At 47.8% G+C, this 23,923-nt stretch overlaps 1 protein-coding gene across 1 annotated transcript; it reads right to left on the bottom strand.

The window, feature by feature from the left end:
* Positions 1–8,763: 8,763 nt before the first annotated feature.
* Positions 8,764–9,438, bottom strand: LOC103602117 (chromosome unknown open reading frame, human C16orf54). The gene has a single exon (XM_008586543.1). It carries the CDS (start codon positions 9,436–9,438, stop codon positions 8,764–8,766), a length of 675 nt encoding a protein of 224 aa, XP_008584765.1.
* Between the last annotated feature and the right edge of the window lie 14,485 nt (positions 9,439–23,923).

Genomic DNA, 23,923 nt, shown 5'->3' with positions numbered 1-23,923 from the left:
CTTCACCAGATCAGCTAACCCGCTGTTAAAATGGACCTGCCTCATCGGTGGTCCTTGTTCCTGGAAGCTTTGGCGGCAGATGCCTGGATCCTCTCCCCTACAGCCTCCTACACACACTGGACTCAACAAATCACCAACCTGTGGCTTCAGGGAACCTTTCTAGAGTTCTCCCCCTTCAAAATTATCTTATTCTCTACCCTCTTTTGGGTCCTGTTACAAAATCCCCAATCTCCCCCCAATTCCTCTTCCCCTGCTATGCCCCCGTCCCGCAGGAAGTAGCTTGAAGATCACGGTGACCCATTCCCACAACAGAGGAAAAAGGGAAGAATGTAAGGATAATGTAAGGATACTGTAGGCACTCGAATGTAAGGATACCGTGGGCACTCAAGCAGAGGGGGAGGGGAAAAGCATTCCCTAGCAATATGGCGCCCTTCCTGGTTCTTCTCCGCAGTAAACAAGCCCCCCGGCGCCAACACCCAAGCCCACCCGCGCCAAACCTCAGCCAGTCACAGGTCAAGGCTCACCTCCTGCCCAGCCCCGTCCAATCAGCTACCGCCCCGTCCACCCCCTATCCAAACCCGGAACGCAGCTCCCTATAAATATACACGCAGTCCTTGAATAAAGCAGAACTTCTCTGGCGAACTGTCAGCTCGGGTCCGTGCGCCCTTTCAGTCACCATCATCATTTTGCTGGTTTTTATCCTAGGGACAAACACTGACTCTGTCTGCAGGCTTGGCCTAGAGTGGCTCTGAGATCATCTTTAGTTAACCATCTCATTTTCTCTCCATTCCCCACTCTTCTCTTCAAGCCCAGCACCTCCTGTCTGGAGTCCCCACCTCCTGCTCCCAGGCTCCTGCTGGGCAGGTTCTGGGCCATGGCTCTCCAGCTCTGGTTTCTTGGCCAATATGGTCCCATCCATTTGCTGTTTTCTAGAAATGTGTATTAATGTCTGATCTATTGATGTCCCCCTCCAGTGTCAGCACTGTTTTGAAATTTTTTATTTTTTGTTTTTTCCTTTTTTTGTCTTTTTTACTGACCAGTAATGGGATCGCAACCCTTGGTGTTGTGCCCACACCGCCTCAGCCAGTGAGCGGGAACCGGTCTCCACATGGGATCCGAACCCTCCGCAGGAGCGCGGCCGCACTCCCAAGTGGCGCACTCTCCAGTGCGCCACCGGGCCGGCCCTGAACTTATGTTTTAATACTTGTTTAATATTGATTGGGGTTTGGAGAGGAAGATTAGCTGAACCAGCTAATAAATGGTCTTATAAGTTCTGTTAGAATTAATGTAAAACTCTAGGCCGGCCTGTGGCTCACTCGGTAGAGTGCGGTGCTGATAACACCAAGGCCACGGGTTCGGATCCTATATAGGGATGGCCGGTTTGCTCACTGGCTGAGCGTGGTGCTGACAACACCAAGCCAAGGGTTGAGATCCCCTTACCAGTCATCTTTAAAAAAAAAAAAAAAAAAAAAGAATTAATGAAAAACTCTACAACATGAATGCAAGTTTTCCCATAAAATATGTCCTTTATTACTTTGATTTTTGAATTTTTCATCATTGTATCTACCACAGAATGTTTTCTTTTCAAATAAAAATTAATTTAACACTCTGAAATAACAGTCCTTAAGAAAATATTAGCATTGTTCAGGAGAGAAATCCAATAGCTGGGGAGTGGGGGAGGAAGTTATAAAACTCATCAATGATTTTGCTAAAATAAAATAAAAAAGAATATTCTCATTTTACTTAGAATGTCTACATTTGTTTTTATTGATAGAATATTTTCATTGTTTATTATATTACCAAGTTTTTAGATTTTTTTAGTTTCAAGTTTGGTTTATATAGAAAACGATTGTTTTTCCTTAAAGAAATGCTATTTATTATTAACAAAGTGATGTGCCCGTGATATATGCCAAAATGAGCACTGTATGTGTGTGTGTATGTGTCTGTGAAGGGTCTTCAAAAAGTTTATGGAAAAATAGAATTGAAATATAACACAAATCTTTCCATGAACTTTTTGAAGACCTCTCGTGTGTGTGTGTGTGTGTGTGTGTGTGTGTGTGTGTGTGTGTGTACCATGGCAGACACCTTTCATGGTCTACTACCCTCCTGGTGGTCATCACCCCTCTCCCTACTCTGCTTTGTTGCTAACACAGCCCTGGTTTAGTTTGGGTGAGCTCAGCACCAGGGCAAGAATCTCTATTGGCCTGGGCTGCTCATGACTATCTCATTCCTCATTGCCAGCTACTTGGTTTCTTAGACTCCCTTGTAAATGTGAGTGCCCATGTGACATGGTTATGACCAATAGGGGAGGGTCCACTAGGAAGTTTCTAAAAGGTTTTTTAGGGCTGGTATGGTGGCTCAGCAATGTTATGGAGCCTCCAAACTCTTTCCAACCCCATTCCACCACACTCCGTATATTGACTCCTCACACATCATGGCTTGGTTGCTTAAGTCACTGTTATCCTGTTACTTGCAGCCTAGAGCGTTCCTAATGATTCAAGGTCCACATTAGCCTTTATGTATAGCCTCATTTTCTAGTAGTTTTGCCTCTGGGGAAGACATCCCTAGAAAGCAAAAGGTAGGTTGAGACCTGAAAGGTGAGAATTAGCCAAGACAAAGTGGACGGAGGGAGAGGGTCTAGAATAGAAGAAAAATAATTCAATATGGCTGTAGTGTAAAGAAGGGAGAGGCCAGGCGAGGCATAGGAAGATGAGCAGGGGAGGCAGAGAGGTTGTGTTCATTTTCCACTGCTGTGATAACAAATTACCACACATTTAGCAGCTTAAAACAACACCCATTATTGTTTCACAATTCTGTGGGTGAGAAGTCTGGGAACAGTATGTTTTAGCTGGTTCTCTGCTTTGGGTTTCACAAGAGTCCAAAGGGCTGTGATCCTGTCTGGAAGCTCTGGGGATGAATCTGCTTTCAAGCTCATTTAGGTTGTTGGCAAACTTCAGTTCCAAGTGGCTGTGGGACTGAGGTTCCTGAATCCTGTTGGCTGTAGCCAGGGGACAGTCTTGGCTCCCTTGGCTTGTGGGCCCTTCCTCCCTCTTCAAGGGAACCGCAGGTCCAGTCCCTTTCACACTTCAGATCTCTCTGACCTCTCTTTCTGCCTCAACTTGCCTCCTGCTGTCATCTCCACCATATCTCTCTGATTCTAGCTGGAAAAATTCTTGGCTTTTAAGGGCTCATGTGATTAGATGAGGCATACCTGGCCAATCAGGGTTAATCTCCTTATTTTAAAGTCCATAACCTTAACTATCTCTCTAAAATCCCTTCCTAGCAGCATCTAGATTAGTGTTTGATTGAATAAGCCAGGAATGGGAGTCCTGGGGGAGTATTTTTAGAACTCAGCCTAGCACAGAGGTCAGCTGGAATCAGGTAATGAGCAGCCTGCTGAGTCCTGTTAGGGGTTTGGACCTAAGGCTGATGGGATGTCACTGATGGGTTTTAAACAGGAAAGTGTATAATTCACACTTTCATTTCCAAGATCTCTGTAATAGAGTTAAAGACACTAGAGTTAGTATAATGGACAACACAATCATATTATATCTCCCTAGTGTGTTGGGAACCCTAATAAAAACTCCTGGAGCTTTAGGACTTTCTAGCTAAAAGGATTCAGACAACTTGTATCTCATCAAGTGATAGTCCTTTCATATTTGGCTGCTTTGTCACCAAAAGTAGGGGGAGTATTTGCTGGAATTGTGGGAAATTGGAAAAGCTTTTAAGCACTTTTAGCAGGCTCACTCCAGTCACAATGTGGAAAATGGAGACAGGAAGGCCACCTAGGTGTGATTCAGGAGCAATGGGTGGAGCAGAACCAGGATGGTGGAAGCAGGCGTGGAGAGAAGTAGGCAGACCCAGGGATGCTGGGAGGGCGGAGGGGGGTGGTCAGGAAGGAGCCGAGGATGAAGGCGAGAGATTGGGCTTGGTGGGAAGTGTTCACGCAGCCTGAGGTCTTTTTTTAAAAAAGATGACTGGTAAGGGGATCCTAACCCCTGACTTGGTGTTGTCAGCACCACACTCTCCTAAGTGAGCCACAGGCCGGCCCTTGAGATCATCTTGAGACATTCACAGGGGAACATCTAGGCGGCTGTTAGCTAGGACAGGGTTTGAGCTCAGGAGAGGGACCTAAGATGGTGTTTTAGTTAAGGTATAGGTTTGGTTTCATGTTACACAGACCCAGAGTGACAGTGACCTATGCAAAATAAAATGCTGGTTCTCTATCATATAATAATGCCAAGGAAGACAGTTCAGGGCTGGTGCGGTAATGCCAAAGGGACTCAGGTTCCTTTGATCTAGTTGCTCAGCCAAATCTAGGATGGTGCCCTCGTCCACAGCGTTTCACCATCATGTCTGGATAGAACCAGCAGGAGGGGTATATGGGTGGGGAATAACACCCAGACCCGTCACACAGCTGCCCTTAACTATAAGGGCACCTGGGAAATGTAGCTTTCTTCTGGGTGGCCACAAGCCCAGGTAAAGCAGTGGTACTGTTCCTTTACACTACTGGGAGTGGGCTGGCCAGTTAGCTCACTTGGTTAGAGCATGGTGTTGATAATACCAGGGTCAAGGGTTCAGATCCCCTTACTGGCCAGCTGCCAAAAAAAAAAAAAAAGAAAGAAAGAAAAAGAAGAATGGGGGAATAGATTTAGGAGGACCATATCTGCCACAGTTGGAGGTAGAGATTTGGGGATCATCGGGGAATGAGGTAGCAATTGAAGCCATGGGCATGGGTGAGATTGTCCAGCAAGTGCGTGGAGGGACAGTTAAGGCAGCCCAGGACTGACCTCTAAGAAGACCGCCAGGAGAGAGCCAGCGAGGACAGCCAGAGAGAGGGAAGGCAAAGCAGGCATGTGTGGAGTCACAGGAGCCTGGGGAAGAGAGTGTCAAGAAGGGAATCAAAATGTTTAATGCTGCCTGCAGAAGGCTTAAAAGTGTCCTTTGATTTACATATACAGGTCATGATTTTGGTGAAAGTTGTGTCTGTAGAGCGCTGGGAGTGTACAGAAGCCTGCGGCTGAGTGATGGGAAGATGAGAAAATGTGGACGGCTAGAATGGACAGCTCTTTCCAGAAGTTTGGCTGTGAAGGAGGTGAAAGGTCATGTTACACGTTTGACAGATAGAGAATTAGTTGTTGGGGGCTGGTTGGTGGTTAGCTCAGTTGGTTAGAGTGCTGTGTTATATACACCAAGGTCAAGGGTTCAGATGCCTATACAGGCCAGCTGCAAAAAAAAAAAAAAAAAGAAGAGAATTAGTTGTTGGTTGGCTGGTTGTTTTGAGGCAGGAGAGATTTGAACTTGTTTACATCGGAAAATAGTCTTGTTTATATTGTGAGTGGAAAAACCTGACAAGCACACCACACAACGAAACGTCTGAAAATTCTGCATAAAAGCAAGCAAACATCCTTTAAAATGCACAACTGAGTTGCGAGGAAGTACGGGGAATCCCCAGGAGGTGTTCATGAAGAGGAAATTCAAAACCAGAGCTGTGCGAGCTGCTGGGTTGGCTGTGGGTCTGTCTTTACAAGAGAAGGGCTTTGGTTTTACACCCACATAGAGACTGGAGATGACGCCTTGCCTGGGGATTTGAAAACTGAGACCCTAACAGAAAGCTTGGACCCTTAAAGGGTGACTACCTCAGTGGAAGAGTGGACTAGAAAAAAAATCTGCTCCCAGTCCAGGGAGCACAAAAGGACTTTGTCTTACCCTAGATCTGGTGACAATAAAAGGTCTCATCTGAGAATTTATAACTAAAGGCTTGCCCTCACCTGAATTTGGGTTCAAGTTTACACTATCTGCATGGTCTGGGAAGCCCAAATAAAATTAACAAATAATAGGTACCGTTTCATAATACCTCTGAGGCACCCTTGGCAGAAGCAAACACAAAACCTCTCTAGAAAGACATGCCCTCAAACCCGGTCATGTGGATTCCCACTGATAAAGCCCTTTTGAAGCTGAGTTCACAGCACAAAATTATAAAATGTGAGGGAAAAACAATCCATTATAAATGGGAATAAGAAGAAACAACATACATTAGGATTAACTCCCACCCTACAACTCTGGAGAATAGAGTTATTGGGTAAAGAACCATACAGCAAGTATGTTTCAAATGCCCAAAGTCATAAAAGAAGGAATCAACATGAGAAAGTAATAAGACGGTGTTACAAATGAGAGGGAGAGGTTTAAAATAATGAGAAAGGAGAAAGGGTAAAGCTAATGCACCTATTAATCCATCCAGTTACTCATTCATTTCCCTTTCATTGGGCTCCAGTTATGTTTCAGACCATGTTCTGGGTCTAGGAATGTAAAGATGACTCTGGGGATGGCAAGCTGGACTCTACTTCAGGAAGACCACAGGCGTCCATCCACGTATCCACTAAACATCCATCCATTCATCCATACATCCACCCACCCATCCATCCATCCATCCTTTTGCAGCATTCTCAAATATCACAGCTAGAAAAGTCTCAATAGAGCACGTTGTTTCATTTTCAACTCTTTTGTACAAAGAACATGAGGCCCAATAATACAAAATTCACTTTTCCAAAGTTTCCAAGTGAGTGGGTGACAGAGCTAGATTGAGAGCCAGGAGCCTTGCCCCCCGGGGTGTCCCTTCCACAGGGTACTGCCTCTCCTGAGCACTTGGCATGGAGGCATCTAAGTTCTGAACCTCTCTCTCTCTTCTGTTTCCCTGGTGGACTGTTCACTCCACATGGGCAGAGTCCCCACCACACAGTTCTGCCAGCTGATGGTGACAATGAAAAGTGACATAGTTACCCAGCTCATGAATGACAGATGGGACAGGAGCCCTCATCTCTACCCTGTATCAGCTTTGTGTCCATGTTTTCCATCCCCCAGCCCCTGAGACCCCGAGCTCCTTGAGGGCAGGGCCAGGTCTGATTCCTCCCCAACCCAGCACCTGGCTCAGAGAAGGTGCTCCTGGTGCAGGCTGGCTGGATGGGCACATCTTGCGGGAGGGCCTAGACTGCTGGGCTCTTGGTCTCTCCGCCTGGTGGTTTCTCATTGCCTGGCTGCTCCTTCAACTTCCAGCATCCAAGGGATTGGGAGTGAGACCGCAAGCACTCCTCTGCCCTCTGGAGCAGGAGGAGCAGAGGGTTTCCCTGCGTGTGGGTGAACCCTGCGGTTCCTGCCCAGCGCTAAGCAACACAGCATCACTGCACCTGCACAGGCCTCTGTCTGCTTCAGTGCTTCCGGGCAAGGGTTCAGCATAATGCGACAACGTCCCACACTTTTGTGACCTGCTGATCCATCCATATCTTTTTCTTTTCTTTTTTTTTTTTTTTTCTTTTTATGACCGGTAAGGGGATCGCAACCCTCGACACGGTGTGGTCTGCACCACGCTCAGCCAGTGAGCACACCAGCCACCCCTACATAGGATCCGAACCCGCGGTCTTGGTGCTACCGGCGTCTCACTCCCCCGAGTGAGCCACGGGGCCGGCCCCATCCCCTTTTCTTTTAACAAAGAAAGAGCAGAGTTGTGGGTCAGTGCCTCCAGCAGGGAACAATGTCTACTTGGAACTTAATAACTTTGTTTACATTGCATTATTTTCATGTTTAACCTATTTATGGCAAGTGATATTAGTTTTCCATTTACAGAAGTGATACAAAAAAGACTCCTTTTAAAATAAGTTTATTAAGCAAACAGTGAGCCAATTGAAAGAAAAGTAGAAAGTAAATAATAGTACAGGCACTAAACTGATATGGCAAAAATCCTAATATTCATGACTGAAGTTTGGGAAATCAGACCTGGGAGGATGGAAACTCCACCTGCTCTCCCACTCCTGGCTCCTGTCCCTGAGGAGAGGTCGGTGACACAGATGGCTTCATTTCTGTGCGCAGGGCATTGTAAGTAAGCCTATCTTGGGGCTAATCTGTCTCTCTGGACCACTCCAGCAGCTGGGAGGGAAGATGGCCAGAAGCCACATTGTGGGAGCTGCCCTGCCTTGGGACCATACTCCTTTCCACAGTGGGTCAAAGTCAGCTCTCCTTGGCCCAGGCCTTCCTTACCATGGAGTAGTAATGTTCAGAGGGTTGATGTGCACAGCCACAGAGGCCAGCAGAGGACCCTGCTGGTCTTCTAAGACTCTAGGTCCCAACTCCAGGCAAAAGACGGACTCTCCATCTTGTCTCAGCAGGTTCCTTGTTGCCATTTGGAGGACAGAGCCACACTTCGCATGTAATAAAATGCTCCTTCACCTGGTCTTGTCCTCTGTGTGTGTGTTTTCCTGAGTGGCTGAGGAAGGATAAGATATGTGGCTCTGGGAAGCTGGATTCCTCCTGTATCCTGCTAACACGACTGACGCTGGTCATCACCACACCCAGTCTTTTCCTCAGCATCCAAGGGACCCCTTGGCTTTGATATTGGCATCACAGGTGCACACTGGAGCAGGCAGTGGCTGGGTTGATGCTGTTTCCTTCCTGTCAGGTACCTTGCATTCTTAATTCAGAATACAATCTGGCCCAGAGTCGGCCCCGCCTAGTGCTCTCTTAGCCACAGCCCCGGCAGCCAAGCAGAGGCACTGCTGCCTGTCCCCTGCAGCACAGGCTGTGTCCACATTCAGCCTGCCCACCACCTACACTCAGGGGAACAGAAATCCAGATGCAAAAACCTTGCAGGGGCATCTTCCCTGGGAAGTCTCAGGATCAGCCCGGAGGCTGGAGCCGTGGGTCTTACGGTCCATCTGAAGGAGGGCCTTCTTCAGGGGTCTCTGGGAGGCTGGTCCTCCAGGGTCTGGGGATTCAGAACCCCACACTAGTCCGGCCTTCACGTCTCCAGAAAGCAGAGATCTGCTCCAGGGTGACCCGAGGTTGGAGGCCCCAGTTAGGCTCAGGGCTCCCTGGCTGCTGTCTCCAGGCCTGGGGGCTCTCAAACAGGGCTCTGGCCTCTGGCCTCTGCTCAGGCTCAGCCCAGCTCACCAGACCTGCAGCATGGGGTCTCTCCTCCCAGGGCTGGGGCCCCCAGAAGGTGCTGCGGGCTGGGACCTCAGGTGGGGTCTGGGGGACCAAGGAGCTGGGAGCAGAGTTGGGGGCTGAAGGCACAGGTGGGGCAGTTGCTCGGGCCTCCAAGGTGCCCCCGAGGGTGGGAGGGCTTGGGGAACCGTCCATCAACAGGGGCACCGCCGAGCCGTACCAGTCCTCAGAGCGCTCTCGGGGGGTGCCCGAGGGCTCGATCCACAGCTCTCCTCCAGGGCGCCAGACCAGGGCTGGGGTGCGCTGGCTGGGGTCTGGGCGGAGAGAGCGGCGGAACAGGCGATCGGCCAACATGGCTGTAGTCAGCATGAAGAAGGCGGCCAGGCAGGCCAGGCCCAACATGATGGGGATGCAGAGCCCGCAGGGGAGCAGGGACCATGAGGCCATCTCCCACGCAGGGGACCCCGTCACGGGCGCAGGGGGCTGCTCTGGAGTCGAAGGCATCTGGGAGACAAGGGGGGATGAGAAGGGACAAATGAGGCGGGAGTTGGCACAGTCGAGACAAGGAGAGAGGCAGCAGGTGTCCAAGAAAGCGCCAGAAGGGGCCAGAGCGGGCCAGGTGGGGCCGAGCCCCCGCGGAAGCCCCGCATCCCTCCCAGACTCCGGGGTGCCCCAGACGCCCGGGTAAGTGAAGGCGCCCGGGTCTTTCCTCCGCGGGTCTCGCGGCCTGGAGAGGAAGTGGTGGGTGAGGAAACGAGAACCTTCCTCCCGGTACCCTCCGCTCGCCGCCGCACGTCTGGCCCTGGCCACTGTCCTCGGAGCGGATCCTGTTCTCGGCCGGCGGGCGCCACTGAGATTGCTGCGAGCCAGGTGTCAAGCGCCACCTCGGTCCCTGTCCCGGCCTCCGCCCGTGTCTGCCGCCCTGGTGTGTCCCTCTGCCCCGGATCCCCGTGCGCAGGGGCCGCCTGCACCCTCACCCACCGTGGACAGTCCGGGCTCCTCTCCCTGCCTGACGAGCCGCTTCCTCCCCGCGCAGGGCGGCGGGGCGCAGGGGCTGGCCTCGCAGGAGGGCGGAAGGGAGGGCACCCCTGCTGCCGGGCAACGCGCCCCAGCTCCCCTGCCCCCACGCGTGTTTCCAAGGCAACCTGAGGGATGTGGTCGCTGCGGTGAGGAGGCGTTTCCTGGGGTAAGGTGGGGCCGACAGGAGCAGTGGTTCTGTTGAACTCAGCCTCACCCACTAGCCAGGCCCCGGACTCCAGAATAGACCAAGAAAGAGGACACAGAGACCCGGGCCGTCCCTTGCCACAGCGCCATGGCGCCCCCTCTGTCTGCTCCTGGGGGACTCTGCTCTGTCTGCTTCCCGTCCTGCCCTGACCCGCTCAGTGACCTCCCAGACCCGCTCCTGCCATGCGGCCCCTCCACGCCCTCTGGCTTGACCAGCCTTCTTCACACTTTTAGCGAACTAATTTCCTTGTCTTCAGACCATTTAGCCCTAATTTTGGTTGGAAAATATCTGTGAGGTGAGGCATTGGTAGCAAAAATGTCAGGCCTCCAGAAGAATCCAGGGTGTAAAACAGGCTCCGGCCTCTTTCCAGGACCCCCAACACCTGCCCTCTCTGCTCCTTCTCCTGTGCTGAGCACCCTCAGCGCCTGGAGTCCAGGCGCCCTTCACATATCATTTAGTTTGACTCACTCATTGGCAGAGGACAAAAGTAAGGCCTAAAAAGGGAGGAGACATGCCAGAGTCACACAACCCATGTTTGTGCATGTATGTGTGTGGTGGGGCAGGTGGGAGGGCGTAGACATGAATACCTGTTCTGCCGAGCTCCCTGCACACAGCACAACTCTTAGGTATTCATATTTTGGTTTTTGACATGACAGTCATTTCATGTGAAAGGCTACAAAAATATGTTGAAATGTTACCATCTTACAAAAGATGGTCACAAGGTGTATTAGTCCGTTTGTGTTGCTTATAACAGAATAAATGGAACTGGGTGATTTATAAAGAAAATTAAATTTATTGCTTACAGTTTCTGAGACTGGGAAGTCCAAAGTCCCTCTGATGGTGGCGACAGTGACTCAGGGGTCTCACATTGCAAGATGGTGGAAGCAGAGAGAGGAGAGAGAAAGACAGACTCTCTTTTTTTAAAGCCCTCAGAACCACGCCCTTCACCACCGTTTTTAATCCATTCATTACTGCACAATCCAACAACCCAATCACTCTTCAAGGCCCCACCTTACAATTACCATAATAGGAATTCCCACCCTGTTAACAGTCACAGTGGGGGCTAAGTTTCTAATACATGAAACTTGGGGGATACAATTCAAGCTTCATTGAGTTTTGGGTGGACATAATTCAGGCCTCTGCACAAGTGCAGCCTGACTCAGACGGCTCTGTCCCGTGGGTTTAGGGAAAGGCCAGAAGAGCACAGGTGCAGTGTGGGGCCGGGTGGGGGGAGAGGGAGAGCCCCAGACCTCTGAGCCTCAAGACAGGTGCAGAAAGCTGATGGGATTAGAATCTGATGAGATTACAAGCCTTAAAATAAAACCTGAACTTAATGCCACTGAACTGCACACTTACAAGTGGTTAAGATGGTAAGTTTTATGTTATGTGTATTTTACTACAATCAAAAAATGTTTCATTTTTAGAAATCCAAAGAAATAAATTAATAAAAGCTGGAAATGATGTGTCTCCTTTTGTAATTAATCTTTCTTAAAAATAAAAACAAAAACAACCCCCCCCCCGAAAAAACCTTATAGAAGAGTAAACGTTATTAAAAACCAAAAATATCAGATGTGCTTTTTCTGTTACTAAGGTATCAAACTGGCTGTTTTGATTCTTATCTTTCATCTCTTCATTCATTTTTTTTTAAACAAAGCTTAAGAAATTTTAACTGGTTCCTCAAAAAAATTAAACATGGGATTATCAGATGATCCAGAAATTCCTACATACTCATGTATACCCAAAACAATTGAAAGCAAGGATTCAGACATTTATACACTAGGCTGGTTAGCTAACTTGGTTATAGCGTGGTGCTGGTAACACCAAGGTCAAGGGTTTGATCCTTGTACTGGTCAGCCACAAAACAAAACAAAAACTACAGTTGTACACTAATCTTCATAGTAGCACTATTAGCAATAGCCAAAAAGGTGGAAGCAACCCAAATGTCCATTGGAAGATGAATGGATTTTTAAAAAGTAGTATATACATCCAATGAAATATTATTCAGCTTTAAAAAGGAAGAAAATTCTATCACATGCTACAGCATGGATGAACCTTGAAAACATTATGCTAAGTGAAATAAACCAGTCACAAAAGGACAATACTGCATGATTCCACTTATCTGGGGTACCCAGAATAGGCAGATTCACAGAGACAGAAAACAGAATGGTGGTTGTTGGGGCCTGGGGGGGAGGGGAAATGGGAGTTATTGTTTAATGTGTACAGAGTTTCAGTCTGGGAAGATGAAAAAGTTCTGGAGATGGATGGTGGTGATGGTTGCACAACAATGTAAATGTACTTAATGCCACTGAAGTATACAGTAAAAAATGTTTAAAGTGATACATTTTTTTTTTCCTTTTTGTCTTTTTTTGTGACCGGCAACGGATCGCAACCCTCAGTGTTGCGCCCGTACCGGACCGGGACTGGCAACGGGATCGCAACCCTCGGTGTTGCGTCCGCACCTCGCTCAGCCAGTGAGCGGCCGGTCTGTATGTGGGATCCGAACCCTCGGCGGGAGCGCCGCTGCACTCCCAAGCGGCGCACTGTAGCAGTGCACCACTGGGCTGGCCCTAAAGTGATACATTTTATATGATATATATTTTACCACAATAAAATTTTTAAACTAATATTATTTTAAAAATTGAAATATAGAGATAAAAATTATTCCCCATAATCTCCCCACTCCCAAATAAACCTGCATTCTTTTTATAGGCATCTGCAGGGTGGGGCTCAGAACCCAGGTGTCCTGACCCCCAGGTTCCTCCCGCTCCACCATACAAGAATTTCTGAAAAAAGGAATTAGAAAGTTACTCAAAGAGTATGTGCCACAGAGAAGTTTCTGTCTCAAAAGCCTAGAAAACAGGCCTTTGAGGGATGTCTTCTGGGGAGGAGGTGGTCCTGGGGCCAGGTGTTCCAGGATGAGCCTGTCTGTGCCTAGAAGTAGTCAGAGAAAACTGTATTTCTTCATAGACTACAGAGCTGCCTGAGGACTGCTGTGTCCTTGCAATTTACTGAACCTTGTGTGATGGGAAGGTTTAAGCGGGAAGAGGCTTAGTTATCTGCTAAAATAGAGATGCTCTTCAGAGTTCCATCCTTGATGCTCCTTGCTCCTAAGTCTATGTGTTGGTTCTAAACCACATCTGCAAACTCTTTGACACTCCTTCTATAAAAGGATTGAGTTGGAGTCTTCTCTTGAATATGGGCTGGCCTTAGTGACTGACTTCTTTTTTTTTTTTTTGGACTGATAAGGGGATCGCAACCCTCAGCACGGTGTGGTCTGCACCACGCTCAGTCAGTGAGCGCACCAGCCATCCCTATACAGGATCCGAACCCGCGGCCTCGGCACTACCAGCACCGCACTCTCCCGAGTGAGCCATGGGGCTGGCCCAGTGACTGACTTCTAATAAATAGAATACAGCATGATTTCCAAGGTGGGTTTTTTAAAAAAGGGGTGGAGCTTCTACCTAGCACCACCTGTGTGCTCTCTCCCTGCTCCCATCTCCACAATGCTCAGCCTTGGAACCCAGCCACCATGTTGTGAGGAAGCCCAAGACATATCTAGGTGCCCTGGCTAAAGTCCCATCTAGGGTCCCACTAACAGCCAATATCAACTACCAAACATGTAAATGAGAAAATCTTCAGATGATTCCAGCCCCAACCCTCAAGCCACCTTAGTTGATGCCAGGTAAAGCAGAGATCTCCATGGAGTCCTGCCCAAATGCAGACTGTGAAAAAAATAAATATTGCTCTCTTACATCATTAAGTTTTGGGGTGGCTTATGACATAGAAATAGGTAACCGTAACACGCTACTTCAGTGGTTCTCATCAGGTGGGTAAGGGCAACACTTCAGAATCACCTGTGGGGTCTTCTCGAGAGTTCGTGTTTTGTCCCTATACTCCCCCACTCTCCCTTGCCAGATTCTTATACTATTTTCAGGCCTGATATGGGAGAAGGAACACATTGGCAACAGGAGCGGGTTAAGAAATTCCACCAGAGATTCAGATATGCCTTCTCCTTCATGGAGACTCACTAGATCTGCTCTGTCCAGTACAGTGACCAGTAGCCACATGTTGTTCTTTAAATTCAAATTAATTAAAACATGACAGAATAAAAAATTCGGTTCTTCTGTCTCACTAATTACAAGTGCACAATAGGCATCTGCAGCTAGTGGCCATGTTTTGGAGGGTGTAGCTACAAGATGTTTCCATTATTACAGAAAGTCCTATCGACAGTGCTGCTGGGTAGAACCTCACTCTATCAGTCTGTTTCTGTTACTTATAACAAAATACCTGAAACTGGGTGATTTATAAAGAAAATGAAGTTTACTGCTTACAGTTTCAGAGACTGGGAAGTCCAAAGTCCAGGGAACACATCTGGTTGTGGCAACAGTGACCCGGGGGTCTCACATGACAGAAAATGGTGGAGCAGAGAGAAACTAACCTCTCATGTGCTCTTCTTTTAAAGCCCTCAGAACCAGGCCCTGACCACCATTTTTAATCCATTCATTAGGGCACAGGTCCTACAATCTAATCACCTCTTCAAGGTCCCCCCCTTTCAATTACCATAACAGGATTTCCCACCCTCTTCACAGTCACAGTGGGGATCAAACTACTAACACATAAAACTTGGAGGACACAATCCATATCACTCACTATCCAGAGTGTGGTGTGAGCATCAGCAACATCAGTATATCCTGGGAAAGCATAATATGCAGAATCTCAGGATCCACATGACCGGCAGAATCAGAATCTGCATCTTATCAGGATGCCCAGGTGAAAAAGCACAGTGCTAGCCAGAAGTTGTCAGCCTTGGGTGTACATTAGAAGCACTGAGGGAGCTTTTAAAAAAAGCTAGATGCTCAGGCCATACCCCAGACCAAGTAAGTCAGAATCTCTGGGGGTGGGACCCAGGCATCAGGCTTCTTTAAGGTTTTCCAGGTGATTGCAATGTGCAGCCAGGGGTGAGAATCATTGCTCTAGGCTATATCCTCTAGGGGTCCACAGCTTCCGCCCTACAGTGGGCACCTGTTGGATTATTTGGCCAGCATCACTGGCTGAGGAATTGCCTTCTCTGAACGGTTGCACTGAGAGCTGTTGTGTTCCTATGGTGTCACCCCCCACCTAGCCTCGAGGTACTGGGTTGAACACCCCATGTATGCTGGACTAATTAGTTCTTGCTCTTGGAATTTTGGAACTGAGACCAAATGATTCTCATGGTGACTGAATCTGTTCCATGTAAAAGTTGGGATCTGTCAGTGGCCCTCTCTCCCATCATGCAGAACAGAGAAGTGGAAAAAGCCACGCAGCAGGGTGGAGCATGGGAGAGAGAAAGAGAATGTTCTGATGGCATTCAAGTCCCTGGTCCCAGTTCCTTCCTGATGCTCAGCTGTATTCGTGTCTTTGGGTCCCTATGTCCTTCTAATACATTTCCCTTTGTGCTTAACAGTTTGGGCTGGGTTCTGTGACTTGCAACCTAGGCCTCTTTCCTAGGTCCCAGAGCAGAATTTCCAACTAGATCCCCTGGGTGACTCAAAGTTAATAAGTAAAAACCAGCTTCATCTATTATTGTAGAGCACATTTCTTTTTGTACTTTTCTACATTTGTGTAACATTTCCTAATAAACTTTTTTTGAAAAATCCATCATCTCCTCCCTCTAAATCTATTCTCCCTTGTCTATCTGAATTAAGGGCATCATGACCTACCCAGATTGCTGAGCTGAGATATCCTGGAATCTTTCCTCTTCCTCACCCCTTTCAACAGTCAACCAGTCTTGGTGATTTACAAATACCTGGCAAATTTGTCTGCTCCTCTTCATCCCCAAAGCCATCACCTTAGTCCAGGTTCTTACCACGTCCGTCCGTATCTACAGCCTCCTGATGCGCATTATTGGCTTACTCTCATCCCCTCCCCATCCCAGTCTTTTCCACGGTTATCTTTTAAAAAGACATCTGATCCTATCACCTTCCTGCTTTCAAGTCTTTAAGGGCCTATTGCTGCCAACAAGATCAATTGAAATTCCTTCACTTAGCACACAGACCTCTTCATCATCTGTCTCCAAACTCAACTCTCCAGCCTCAGTTTCACCGTTTGCACGGCGAGCTCACATTCAGAGAAGCTCACGGCTCCCCAAGTTCATTGTCTGACTTTCTCATATACGCACTTACTTATGCATCCACCCATCCACCCATCCAATAAAAGTCCAGTGATTCGGCACTTTTCTAGGTGCTGGAATACATAGTCTCTTTCCCCTTGATGTCGGAATGTCCTTCTATTTGGCTAACTCTTACTAGTTCATCACGACCCAGCTAAAACATCCTCCCTTAGGAAGCCTTCTACAATGTCGCCAAAGGCTAGAAAGTGATGTTCTCTCTGTGATGCATGGAACGGGCAAGGCTTCCAGGTGTTAATGATGCTTGTGTATTCTCCCAGGATCTCCTAAGGAATGACTCCATTTCTGGGCTTTATCCCAAGAAAAATGATCAGGAACCACCCAGGATGGATTGACCCAGATTTCTAAAAAAAGGCAGCCAAGCCAAGTTGCCTAGCAAGTGCATCATGCTGGGTGCGATACTGGACACCTAATTTTCAGAAAGAGAAACCAACGTGGATTGGAATGTGTGTGTAGACGGGTGTGCTCCTACTTCTCTGTGTGTGTACGCTTCTGCTTGTGTGTGCCTGGCGATGTCAGAACCCCTGATTACAGCTGAATGGACCTATAGCCCGGGGGAAGCTATGATTATGCTCTGGAAAGGAGCCTGGCTACTTCGGGGTATGGAGCTCTGCCTTAAGGACTCCTCACTTTCTGGGGAAAAGCACACACTGTCAACCCTGAACTGAGTTTGGAACATTTTGGCTACGAGCAAATCTACAAATGCAAGCAGTATTTATTGAGTATCTATTATGTGCTAGACACTAGGATTCAACAGTGAACAATCAGACATGGGCCCTGTGCTCATGGGGTTTGCTTGGGAGAGACAGACAAGCAGCCAAGTAGTTAGAGAACAGTGTCCTGAGCCAAGCAGCCAGTATGGCCCACGCTCCTGCTGGTCTCAGTATATTTTAGTTATGTGCCTCTTCTTTGTGTTTGGAATTTTAAAGAAGGCTTCCTGGATAAAACTGCCTGATTTGAGGGGAGTGTGCAGACCAGGGAGGGGAGGAAGCAGGCTTTTCTGCAGTGCAGCCTCTTTGAGGGAACAGTGTCTGCAAACCTGAAGGCCACAGTTCTGAGCTATGTCCTCTCTAATCAAAAGGTCCAGATGATGCCAGGCCCAGTGTGGATGGTCCTCAGAGGAACAGACTTGAGGGTCTCTCATGGGTTCTACCCCATGGGTTCTGCTAACATTCAGCCTAAAGGGCTTTCTAACAGACCCTAGGCACCTCCTTTACCTCTGCTTGGATCCTGCCTACCCAATCTGTCTCTAAACCCGCACAAAAAAGAAATCCCAAAGCCATACCTGGACAGTTCTCTGCAGCCCTAGACTGAAGCTGAAGCTGAAGCCCACAGGCTGTATCAGGAGACGATGGGACCTGATGGATACATGTGGCCCCCCAGAAAAGAGAAAATGGTTGAGCTGAGTATGTGTAGGGGACACCCTGCCCACACAGCCACTTGCTGTGGGTCCCATTTCTCTGCCATGATGTCACTTGGAAAGTCACTGCAGTGCATTCCAGGCTGAGGCTTTCCGTAGCCAGCATCTGAGCTTACACCCTGTAATACTTGCTGCTCCTGAGATGTTTCCGGGAGAAAGGAGGCCCCAGGGACGACTACATCTTTTTCAAATTCCTGTGTGTAATAGGCCTGACCATAATCAGCCTCTTGGCCTGATTCTGGTGGAGATGGATGTTCACAAGACAACATTGATGTTTCATATTCTCCACAACCTACCTGGTCATCACTGCCCCATACATCAGGAAAGTTTACTACTTCCTTCCACTGGTCATTATCACCTGTGATCTGACTGGGAAACCCACTTATATCCTGGCTCCGACGGACGCACCCATCTAGATTCTGCCTCCAGCATTCCCATTCCATGCCGAGGGGGTATCAGCTGGGTCCTGAACACATCACCCTGAGGCACTTTCTACATGTAGCAGGACTGGATGGTCAATTTTTTTTTAAGTTTATTTACTTATTAATATTATTATTTTACATTCTAAGATGTTGTTGCAGAGCAGTTGGTTGGGAGGGGGGCAGGGGAAGGGGAAAGGAAATAGGGTGGTATAAGGAGGGGTGACATGGTTGAGGACTGTGGCATCACCCTCATTCCTGCAGGGGAGACCAGGGGGCTTCTAGCAGTGGCTTGGTCACTGCTGGGCTGGGTACAGATGTCAGGGGGATGTGGCTGAAGCTTGGGAGCCCAGGGTGCTTCCAGCAGCCCAGTGGTGGTTGCCGGGCTGGTTGTGGGTGTCAGGAGGGTGTGGCTGAAGCCTGAGGTGGGTGGCCAAATTTTAATAATACAAATAATAATACAGATTTTTATTATTATTTCTGATGTATTTATTATTGAGCAATAATTTATACACCATAAAATTCACCCTTTTAAAATATATAGTTCAGTGGGTTTTAGTATATTCACAAGATTGTGCAACTATCACCACTGTCTAATTTCAGAACATTTTCATGTAATCCTTTGTGACTTGCTTCTTTCACATAGCATAATGTTTTCTAGGTTCATCCATGCTGTGGCATGAATCAGTACCTCATTCCTTTTTCCCCATCTGTCTTTCATTCCTCTTTATAGCTGAATAATATTCCATTGTATGGATATATTACCATTTGTTTATCCATTCATCAGTTGAGAACATGTGTGTTTCCTTTTTTGGCTATTATAAGTAATGCTGTCATGAAAATTCACGTGTAAGTTTTTATATGGACATATGTTTTCAATTTTGGGGGGGTGGATACCTAGGAGCAGAATTGCTGGGTCAGGGGCCGGCCCGTGGCTCACTCGGCAGAGTGCGGTGCTGATAACAACAAGGCCATGGGCTCGGATCCCATATAGGGATGGCCCAATTTTGGGGGGGTGGATACCTAGGAGCAGAATTGCTGGGTCAGGGGCCGGCCCGTGGCTCACTCGGCAGAGTGCGGTGCTGATAACAACAAGGCCATGGGTTCGGATCCCATATAGGGATGGCCGGTTAGCTCACTGGGTGAGCATGGTGCTGATAACACCAAGTCAAGGGTTAAGATCCCCTTACCGGTCATCTTTTTTAAAAAAAAAAAGAATTGCTGGGTCATATGTTAACTCTATTTTTAACTTTTTGAGGAACTGTGAGCAGCCAAATTTACAACTGCTGAGTTCATCTACTTCTCCTTACTTTCTACTCAGAACTCACACTTCTACAGCAATGCAGCGTCCACACCTTCCTCCTCTACCCTGTTGAGGAGCCACCACAAACCTGGCTACTGGGCAAAATACTGCAGCACATGCAAGAAGAGAATCAACAGTGGGCACAGGGAAGATGATCCTTCAGGGAGTCTTTGTCTGGCTCTCTCTGTGCCAAACTTATGCCACCCACCCCACTGAAGCCTAGACACTTCTTATGGGATGTTACCAGGACCAGAGTTTTGGGTCTTATGCTTTAAGCTGCCTCCATCTCTCCCCTCCCTGCTGAGCACTACCCTGCTCACCCAGAGACAAGAGGCAGAAGCCAAGAAGGGTCAGGGAGGTGATCAAAAGAGGAGGTTCATGATTTGTGGTCCAGGCCACAACATGAGCAAAAACCGAGGCCTCCAAGCCAAACGTTGGTGAAGAGTTGCTTTGCACTTGGGAAGTTTAGCTTCAGTAGATGAAGGACACAGTCAGGCCTGAGCTTCTTCCTGTCCGGCCAGGATGCAGTGGTGCTCCTGCCCTTACGTTCTCTGAAAAGCACACTCCAGTGGTGAAAAGCAGAGAAGGCAGGCCCAAGTTAAATGAAAGCAGGCAGCAGACAGCTGTATGTTATACTTGGAAACTGAGGCTTAAAGGGCTTAAGTGGTATGTCTGGGATGGCCAACTATCCCATTTTGCCTGGGACTGTTCTGGTTGTAGCACTGAACCCTCTAATCCTAGTGAATGTCATCCAAAGTCACACAACTAGCAAGTGCCAGAGTAGAATCTGAATCCAGATCTGACCATTTTCAAAGTTTTCCCTCCATTTCTGAATCACTTTTCACCCAAGTCAATCACATGAAACATACTCAAATCTTCAACGAGAGAGTCCAGGTGCTTCTGGCTGTTCTTCCCTTCACCGTTGCCCTCTCTGCAGTGGGGGCTGTAACCCAACTATGAGTGCCAGCCCTCTCCCAGGGCCACTGCTGCCAGCTCAGGAGAGTTTCATCATTGCTCAGGGCCTGCCAGATCTCTTATCTACTTGGCTGCCAAGATTCCAAGCTAGAGAACTGAGAAACAGAGAATGAGTTAGGAAGGTCCCAAGTGCCACTTCTTTGGGGAAAACCTGGAGCAGAAAAAACCTGGGCCTTGCAGCCAGTTAACCCTGGGATTAAATCTGAGCGTCTCCACCTAAGAGCTGTGAGACCCTTGGCAACCCACTTAATGTGGGTCTGAATTTCTATTTTTCACTAATGTCTATCTTGATTGGCTATGGGGGGAGTAACATTAGATTGTTTATATAAACCACTGAGTAAAGTAGGCTCTCAATGCTGTTCCCTCCCACCTTGATCCAGTATTGCTTGTCCTCTCTGAAAGACCGTAAAAGGGGGGCTTCACCTCTCTTCCACTCCAGCTGCTGGCCCATGGTGCTGACACTGGCATACCACCGATGCCACCTTCCCTGATCTCACTCACTTCCTCTATCGTGCTGACTTTACAGTGTGTTGCTTCAATTACTCTGTCCAGTTCTTGCTGGCCTTATCTTCCTGCTACTTTGGACCAATACAATCACCTTCCTTTTGTGCTATTTCCAGGTTGGTTCAACCCTCTGTGTCCTGATACTTTTCTCCTGTAGTAAAGGAAGATGTGTCCCACCCATGGGCTGCTGCTGATCTTTCTAACTCATTCAAACATCACCACTACTGCTATGCTACTGTTCAGGGCCATAACTGACTGTGAGTCTTCTGTGTCCCTAACAATTTGCTAACCACATTACATCTCATTGAATCCTCTAAAATAACTCTTTGAAGAGGATGTTATCTCTCCTTTACTAATGAGGAGACTGAGGTTCAGAGGCATTAAGTATCTTGCCTAAGGGAAGTGGCAGGATTGGACTCCAACCTGCTTCTGTCTGTGTCGTGATTTCCTCTAATTTGGTCCTGAGGCCTCTCCCTGGAGAGCAGCCATAAGCCAAGATAGCCACTCTCTAGGAGAGTCCTGACCAGGAGGAGAGGTAGGTTTGAGTGAGCCGGTCAGGTGAGACACAGAGGAGACAGCAGAAGAAAACATGTGATAACAGAAGCAGTGTCTTATTACTTACAGGTACCAAACAGGAGGCCAGCTCACCTCACAGAGCCAATGGGAAGAGGAGAGAGACAGAGAGAAAGACCTGTGGGCCAACGCCTTTATTGGGGTCCTGGGCATTACCCAAGCAGGTTTCCTATGGGGACTTCTAACTGGTAGGTTTAAAGCAAGTGGGCACAAGCTCCAAGAGATCACGTGGTGGCTGAGAGGTGGCCACTGCAGCATATCTGCACAGTCTATGCAGGGGGTCGGGGGGTCAGTGGGGTAAGTCGAGTTGGTTGTATCCAGCAGTAACACGGGGAGGTGGTCACCAGGACACAGTTGTACAAGGCAGATATCTGGATGGATCACACTGGGGAACTAGGCAGAGGTGAAGAACTGGAAACTGTCAAGGTTGACTAGGTCCTGCTTCTGGTATGAGAAAGCTAAACTTATAATCAAAATGGGTGCCAAGCAACATAAAATTATAAAAATTCACTGCACTCTGATACCAAAGGTTGAAACCTCTCTCTGCAATTCAGGCATCTGTGCGCACACTTCCCTGGCCACAGGCAGGGTCCACATTCCCTCCTCTGTACTGGACTGTATCTGGGATGCCCCTGCTGTCCTCACTGCTGAACTGAGAAGGTTCATTGCCATTGCCTCTCCTGAGGTTGTGAACCCCTCCAGGGCAGAAAACATTTGCTTCATTTCCATCTTCCAAGTGTCCCCATAAGTGCTTCTGATGACATTAAGTTAGAGCTATCTTTGCCTATGTAACAGTGTTCTGTGGTTACTTGAGCATTTTCTCCTCACACTTTCGAGTGCACATGAAAAAGTGATGATGCTGGAGAAAAGATGTAGCTCTCATAAGTTTGGTGCAATAGGAACTAAGCTGAGAAGCCCAGTGGATGCTGAGATTAGTGACTGGCTTGAGCTGACGGGCACTGGGCTTTAGTTGATCTGCAGTGATTCACTTGGGAAGGAAAAAGACAAAATCGAAGCATATGTATGGAATATATCATTTAGGAATGATATCATTTAGTTTTATAAACTAAAACAGGAGGGGTAATTAGGATTCTATGATTTTCTTGTTCCCATGGATGGAGTTGCTCCTTAGAGAACAAGGCTCTGTTGTTGTACCCGTGCACACTCGATTCATGTAGAGACGCTTGGTTGGCGCTTGCCATGCACCAGGCAGCATTCTGGAGCTTTGCAATGCTGAGAGGTAATTATAGATATCACCTTTTTTTTTTTTTTTAAGATGAGAAAATAAGCACAGAGAAGTAAAATACCTTGACCAGGGCACAGAGCTTCTTTTTTTTTTTTTTTAAAGATGACCGGTAAGGGGATCTTAACCCTTGACTTGGTGTTGTCAGCACCACACTCTCCCAAGTGAGCCAACCGGCCATCCCTATATAGGATCTGAACCCGTGGCCTTGGTGTTATCAGCACCGCACTCTCCTGAGTGAGCCACAGGCCGGCCCAGGGCACAGAGCTTCTGAGGAGCAGCGGCTGGATTGCAACACAGCCTGGCTCCTTGACAGCTGGCCATACAGGGAACTGAACCCTTGACCTTGGTGTTACAAGGCCATGCTCTAACCAACTGAGCTAACCGGCCAGCCTCTCATTTCTATTTTGACAGCGGCTTATCCAGCAGAGGTAAGCCTTGGGTATGGCTGATTCCAACAAATCAGGTAGATGAGGATTTTGTCCTTTAGAACATTATATTGTCATATGTTCTGGAGAGTGATCATTCTTTTGAGGAGGAAAACAAATAAAGGGAACAAAGGGAAATGAACTAAACAAAGGAAAAAATAAAGAGTTGCAGTTGTCAAGCAATTCAGTAAGTGATGTGGAGACTATGAAAGCAAAAACATGAAGGTTAAAAATAGTTACCATATCCCTGTACTGGCCGGCCACCAAAAAAAAAGTTACCATGTAAGTTATGTAAGTTACACCTCAATAAAAAAGGAGATTAAAACCTGGTTCACAAATGACTTTAACTTCAGTTGTCCAAAGCAACTCACACATCATTCTTTTTCCAATCTTATGAGGCACTTGACAAGCTCTCTAGCATCTGCACTCAAGCTAAAACATAAAATAATGTCAAAGGCATGTGAGTAAGATAATGGCTGCCCAGATCCACTTTATCTGAAAGATACCAAAAAGAGAGACCAGGACCGGCCCTGTGGCACACTGGAGAGTGCGCCGCTTGGGAGCGGGGCAGCGCTCCCGCCGAGGGTTCGGATCCCATGTGGTGATCCCTCCCTTACCGGTTGCGATCCCTCCCTTACCGTCAGTAAAAAAGACAAAAAAAAAAAAAAAAAAAAAAAAAAAGAGAGAGACCATATTTTGTAAAAATCTTTAGGGAGAATAAGTATTTACTCAG

This window comes from Galeopterus variegatus, unplaced genomic scaffold (genome assembly GCF_000696425.1).
Source record: "Galeopterus variegatus unplaced genomic scaffold, G_variegatus-3.0.2 Scaffold4015, whole genome shotgun sequence".
In the NCBI taxonomy this organism is placed as follows: Eukaryota; Metazoa; Chordata; class Mammalia; order Dermoptera; family Cynocephalidae; genus Galeopterus; species Galeopterus variegatus.
This window is presented reverse-complemented; position numbering and strand designations above follow the sequence as displayed.

Bases quoted from the DNA above. Each gene is read 5' to 3' on its own strand.
- LOC103602117 (XM_008586543.1), bottom strand. From the start codon at position 9,438: ATGCCTTCGACTCCAGAGCAGCCCCCTGCGCCCGTGACGGGGTCCCCT.